General features: G+C 46.1%; 1 protein-coding gene across 2 annotated transcripts in view; it reads right to left on the bottom strand.

Annotated features, from left to right (window-relative positions):
- The window catches only part of spon1a (spondin 1a), a 94,669-nt gene extending 88,642 nt beyond the window's left edge, over nucleotides 1-6,027 (bottom strand). For both annotated transcript variants that reach the window (XM_076288072.1, XM_076288073.1), the window contains exons 1-2: nucleotides 5,492-6,027; nucleotides 4,678-4,784 (exon numbers count right to left, since the gene is read on the bottom strand). In XM_076288072.1, the coding sequence (XP_076144187.1) occupies nucleotides 4,678-4,784; nucleotides 5,492-5,723 (339 nt within the window). In that variant the 5' untranslated portion in view covers nucleotides 5,724-6,027. The remainder of the gene's footprint in view (nucleotides 1-4,677; nucleotides 4,785-5,491) is intronic.
- Between the last annotated feature and the right edge of the window lie 489 nt (nucleotides 6,028-6,516).

Raw genomic sequence — 6,516 nt, 5'->3', positions numbered from 1 at the left:
CCCACAGAAATGTTTCATTTTGCGAGTGAGATGCACGCTGCCCCCTCTGCGGCGCGTTCGCCCCTAGTTTCAGAGTTATTCTAGGACCGTGACTGTGGTAAACAAACTATACAACTATGCACAATTCTTGCAGGTAGCACATTTCTTGCTCACCAGGTTTATTTTTGTATCTTCCTATATCTCCGCGGCATCATCAAAGTCCGATGCTTTGACTGTATAGGCGTATAGAGGAGACTTTTTCAGGCTGTCCCAGTGCGTGGCTAGATGTGTCAATTTCCGACTGTAGATTTTCAACCGTAGCACCTTAACTGAATTTAAGCAGACATTCTCTTATGTTTCGAAGTGCATTTGGGGGCAGTTTATTAGCTTTTATAAGGGGAAAATTCCGAGGATCAAGGCATGCTAGATCGGCAATTTCCCGTGCTGAAGGAAGTAGGCTAGATGCATTCGGTTTTGGAATTCCCAGAAGTCATTGCTTCATGTAGCCTAACTTTTGTAAACCAATAATAAAATAAAAGATACAGGCATCATATTTATTGTATTTCAATTTCCAACAATGCACTTTTAAATCATTTGATTGAATAAGGTTACAAAAGAATGTAGACTGATGTAAATATTGAGGGTCACCATGACTGTAGTGTAGAGACTCATATCTGGTATAAATACTGATCAGTTTCAATCAATGACAGAGAAAAAGGGAGTTAGAGATAAATGGCTTATTCGTAAGCCATGTAACACTATTGATGTTTGATAGTGGGCCGAGAGATATTGTAAAACCGCCTTTACGATAGGGCCGCGCAAACCCGACAAATATGCCGCTCCGTGATTGGCCGGCCCAAACGGCCCACGAGGGGCCGCGGCCCTTCTGGCATCTGCCCAAATGCCAAACCGTTCAGTCCGTCACTGAGTGTGTGTGTGTGTGTTGCAGGGTGTGGCCCCCCAGGAGAGGGCCTCTGTGGATGGTGGAGAGTTCTGGGGAGTTAGTCATTTGAGAGGCCAGAGAGCCACCGCAGCTGCACAGGGCTTCTGACTGATTTCACTCGGATCATCTGGCCACCTGGAATCCGCTCTCTCGAAGTGAGTGTGTGTGTGTGTGTGTTTGTGTGTGAAAGAGGGTGAGAGAGAAAGAGAGAACGTGTGTGTGTGTGTGTGTGTGCAGTAAGAGTATGAGAGAGACAGGGAATATACAGGGAATATTACAGCGCACATAAGAGCCTGCCCTATCCTGAATGGGAACGCGATGTGTGTACAGTAGTGTGATGGCAGTGGAAGAACGTGAAAGACAGAGCTCCTTGCAGGCAGCTTGTTAAAGCCCCTCAGCAGGTATAAACTCTTCTTCACCCCCCAAATAATGTGCCCTCTGTCCTCACACCATTCTGGGGCTTCAGCAGAGTCAGGCAGCGTATCCGCACACACTCTTCCTCTCCAAGCCCTTGGCATTTCCCTCAGTCAGCCCTGCCATCACAAGCAAGCCTCTCAAACACAGAGGATCAAGACCAGGGCTACATAACAATGGCATGAAATCAATTTCAGGAACAGATAAAAAATAGAAAGCTGAGGACAGGGCCCGTACAACAGACTCCCAGGATAGCAAGAATTGGGTGACACTAAAAGTGAAAAATAAAATAATAAAGGCTGTAAAAAAGTTTCTTCACATTTTTATTTTTTTTTGTAAAGCTTATGGTACATGGGTCAAGTTTTGAGCAATGTTGCTTGGCAATGTTCCTCATAAGTATGGTTCCCATTGATGTTGGGCAACAATTGCTTTTCTGAAGAATGTTAATCATCAGTAGGGAAATCATCATGATCATCCAATCAGAATAAATGGAACTGGATATGTGGTTGCCCAGCAACTTGGCTCAAAAAGTTGGCCCATGTATAATCACCTTAAGATGAAGGTGACATATTCTAGATCTATTACCTTTTGAATGAAATGTGCAAGTGAATGGTAAAACATAAGCAGGAGGGAAACCAAAGCCATGAAAGATGGACAGCAAATTCTATAGCAGCACAAATACAAGCACGTAACCTCATCCATGGAATTACAGCAAAGCTCTACATAACATGTTTAGAAAACTGCTGCATCGCCACTGTACAGTAACAACCATTGCAGGGTGTATGCAATACCACATTCAGCAGGCCCTTCTTTGTGTAGTAGAGACCCAGCTATGGACTGGAGGGAGGCCGTGTGGGTGGGTGTAGTGTGTGTGTGTGGACATGTGGGGGCGCTACACTCCGTTACAGCATCAACACCCTGTCAGCACTGCCATCGTCCGGAGGGGACTGAGTCATTAGTCCTACCACACACGCAGGGTCAGCTCCCAGACTGACAGCTCCACAGTGTGTGTGTGTGTGTGTGTGTGTATGTGTGTGTGTGTGTATGTGTATATGTGTGTGTGTGTGTGTGTGTGTGTGTGTGTGTGTGTATGTGTGTGTGTGTGAGTATGTACTGTATGTGTGTGTGTGTGTGTGTGTGTGTGTATTTGTGCTGAGGGTTTTTCCCCTCAGCGGGCACACTAAAGCCCTGTCCTGCCTCTCTCCTTTCTTTGGAGTGTTGTTATGGTCCCCTGGGGCGGGCTCCACACAGCCACTGTGTGTGTGTGTGTGTGTGTGTGTGTGTGTGTGTATGGGCTCCACACAGCCACTGTCATTAGTCTGAGTAATTACACTTAGAGCTGCCCGCTGCCCCTGTGACGTCGCCCGGCCAATTACAGAGCAGCGCCACAAGTGACACTGGCTGAGTGAATGAGAGAGCGGGAGAGCGAGAGAGCGAGAGAGCGAGAGAGAGAGAGAGAGAGAGAAAGAGTGAGAGATGAGAGGGGTTCTCATGATGTTCTTGACATCTACAGTATTTAAACCAAGCGAAGAGAGAGTCGGTTTCAGCTCTGAAGGGTCCACAGTTGAACATCCCATATGTATCACAATGACACACTCAAATGTAATTGCCACACTCATCTCTAACTACTATGCAAATGTCCAACGTTGCAATAGAGGAATCCATGCGCGGCATTGTTTAAAGACATTCTGTTTTGTTAACGACAGCTTTTCTCTTTCCCCTCGCTCTAGGCATGAGAACTCGCTCTCGCCTTGTGGACCGGACCGGAGACTGAAATCATTACTCATGCAGTTCAGCAAAAGGTTGGGTTCAGCAAAAGGTTGGGTTCTGGGGGCTTACAGGTGCGTAAGGGCATTCAGGGGCCCCGGGGTGGAGAACCAAAAACAAGATGGACGGCAGGTGATGGAGTGAGGACAGAGTATCAAAATATCAAAAAAGGAACACTTGCACCCGGCCTCACCAAGATGTATAAGCACTGAAGCAAAGCTACCCAAAAGCTAAAGCAGCAACAAAAGCAAAAGCTTGTTTCATCACACTAGTTATTTTCTTACGGGCCTTCTGTGTGCTTTCTGAAATTGTCGGAAGGTAATAATATAACAAGGGTACATGTATATACCCCAAAGGTCCTCTACTTTGATTGCTATGCAGCTCCTCTACATATTAAAGTGCCTGTTTGGTCAAAGCCTTTGGTTTGCTGTTGAACTGACCTGTTTTTAAACTCCACTTGTCTGGCTGAATGAGAAGGGCACTGGTGCTAGAGGCATGCTTGGTCTCTCTAGTTTTTTTTTTTCTTCTCTAAAACCAAACATATTGTCTGTCTCTCCATCTCAGGCAGTGAGCAGAGCACTTAGTCTGCACTTAGCCCCTACACCAGGCTGGTCGGTGCCCACGTGAAATGGCTCTCATTCACGAGAGCCATAAAGAAGATAGTGAGAGAGAGAGTGAGTGAGAAAGAGAGTTAGAGAGAGAGAGAGAGTGAGTGAGAAAGAGAGAGAGAGAGAGAGAGACAGAGAGAAAGAGAGAGTGAGTGAGAACACTTCACTCCATGTCCGTACTTGTTAGTGGACTTGTTAATGTGTTCAGGGGTGTGTGAAATGGCCTGGCCACGGACATACGCATCAGGGCTCATAAATGGAGGGATTTCAGTGGGCGAGGTGAGAACTAATCAAGCTGCCACTAGAACACAAGCGTGTGTGTGTGTGTGCATGTGTGTGTGCATGTGTGTGTGTGTGTGTGTGTGTGTGTGTGTGTGTGTAAACATGTGAACATCTGCGTACGGAGTGTATGCCCGTATGCCCCTGTGTGTATGTCCCTTCATCCTGTGGCTGTGCACTGGTGGTGGTGGTGGTGGTGATGGGGGGGGGGGTTCTTTCATTTGGGAGCAGAACTCTGGAACTCTGCAGGTGGCCTTGGTGTGCTGTATGTCTGTGGGGGGTTTCAGAGCTGTGCTCCCCGCTCCTGTCCTCCCGCCTGCCTGCACGCCTGCACGCCCGTGCACCCTCCCCTCCCCTCCCCTCTGATTTCTGATTCATATTACACGGGAGCTTGTGCAGAGAGGCACCCCTGGTGGCTGAGCAGCAGCATATGGCACACGTGTTAGAGCACTGCCAGGTGTGGCTGAGTGAGCGCACACTTCGGTCCTTGGAGACCAAAGCTATAGCAAGCTTTCCATATCGCTTACACCAACCAACCTGGCTCTGTTTCAATATCAAGGGAACCAGAGAAAATTCATTTTAAAAAAGACTGTTACCACTGTCTTCAAAGACTGACATCATAACACTTGTCCACCTTGATATGTGAACACACTCACAGTCTAATAAGTGCAGAGTTTAACAACTAACCTGAAAATTTCCGGCGTAATCATCGTCGTTGTCCCCTTCTCTGCCTTCCTTCAGAGCTATAAGGGTGAAGCCTCTGAAGTAAGCATTGTGGGACGCGAACAGTGTCACTGTTCAACACAGAACCAGAAGGAGCAGGATGTTAATAGTAAAGGAGTCCTCACACATAATAACATAATACAACATTACTGCTTCCCTTTCATGGCTGCCAGGTTTATCTCCACTGAAATTTAACTTATGTGCATAACCTGTGAGAAGCATCCAGACCAACCAAGAAAAGCTCTTAGATGTATGTTTTTTTTTAAATGTGTGTGTGATCTTATTTTGACATTTTCAAAAAAGTAAGAGTTGTTTATCTTCTGCTTTGGCAAACTGAAATAGAATAATATAGGGGTTGTAAACCAATCAGCCATTAATTGCTCTGAACTATGAAATAGTTTTGAATGTCAATTTAATTATACCATTAACATCCTTCTCGGAGTTTAACATCCTCTGATGAGGACATTTCAGTGGAAGTGGAGAAAAAGCATCGTTTTTTGCATTTTACTGGACGTGTTACAACCCTCTAAGGCTTTTCACTTAACCCAGATAGCTCTCTACCTGTAATGTATTTCGAGCTTAAGGCAAAAAAAATGGGCTCGTCTCACCACACGCTAATAAAATAGGCTAACTTACAACATGTTCTCCAGGTATCCCTGCGACACCATTTATGGACTTTTAGTGACAACGTGCGCCGTCAAAACGATGGGACAGCGACGCGCTAAAGTACTCCAACTCTATCAGAGAGCACAGTGACATTTCCATCGTGCATACGTACCTCTGTATGTACTCCCGGATTGGTAATTCTCTGGGTCGCCTTCAACTCGCAGACGAAACTCGTTGTAGCCCTCTTTTTTCGCTCCCTGAGCCCTTAAAATCCGACTGCAATATCCATCCGACTTGGCAGCTCTCTCCGCAGGTTCCTCGGTGAAAGTGAACGCGGTACAGAGGGTGCCGGTGATCAGACACTGCAACAGCAAAATTCCCGTACGTACTCTACTTACTGACATTGTGTATAGCTAACTACAATAGTAGTGACGGCAGTCAGGGACAAAACCGTATTAAGCAAAGAGGCAAGGACTTCCCAAACTGAAGATATAAGACAAACTTGTGGACTTCACCCACCCTGCAGAAATAAAACTGTCTCACTCCTCTACGGAGGTAATGCCATCCTGAAATGAACGAGTTCAGAATCCAAAGCGCCCTCGCTTCGCGGAGAAGCGCACACCGATTTGCTGAGAGGCGAGTGATAGTCGACGAGGCTACTGTGTACTTATCAGCGCGCAAGTCACAGGATCTGGGGAGGGGAAGAGGGCAGTGCAGCGCTGTCTCCAAGACATCGAGGCATGGACTGTGAACTGAATGGGTTCAGACAACAGAATTGAGACAAAACCCAGACATTCCTACCAATGGCTTCATTGACGGAGAAAGGGGGGGCTTGCCATTCGCAGAGCAAGACCCCACTTTAAAAACCTGCTAGTGTTTGTTCAGCAAGAACAGAATTAAGGCAAGCTTGGAATCTCATTCATTATTCATGCGAAACGTTTAGGCGGTAGAAGTGGAATCCTAACCTGAATAAGTGTGGAGGAATGAAATGTTTTAAGTTGGTCATTGCGCTTCGTTAAGAAACGCTGGCGGCACTTCGGAAAGGTTTTCAACTTCCAAATGAACTTCCTATGCTCGCAACATTTATTATCTTTAATAATGAAATGCTGTAAAGTAAAACGAATATCAAATTGTTCTTGACAGTTGACCATAAGCATACACGTTGGCCTACATTTACCAAAAGGCAGAATGTTTGCA

The sequence above is a fragment of the Alosa pseudoharengus genome, unplaced genomic scaffold, assembly GCF_046254945.1.
Source record: "Alosa pseudoharengus isolate Yale_2024_CS ecotype anadromous, Long Island Sound unplaced genomic scaffold, YU_APseudo_1.1 YU_APseudo_1.1_scf_16, whole genome shotgun sequence".
NCBI lineage: Eukaryota > Metazoa > Chordata > Actinopteri > Clupeiformes > Clupeidae > Alosa > Alosa pseudoharengus.
The sequence above is the reverse complement of the archived record's forward strand: the minus strand, read 5'-3'. Positions and strand labels throughout refer to the sequence as shown.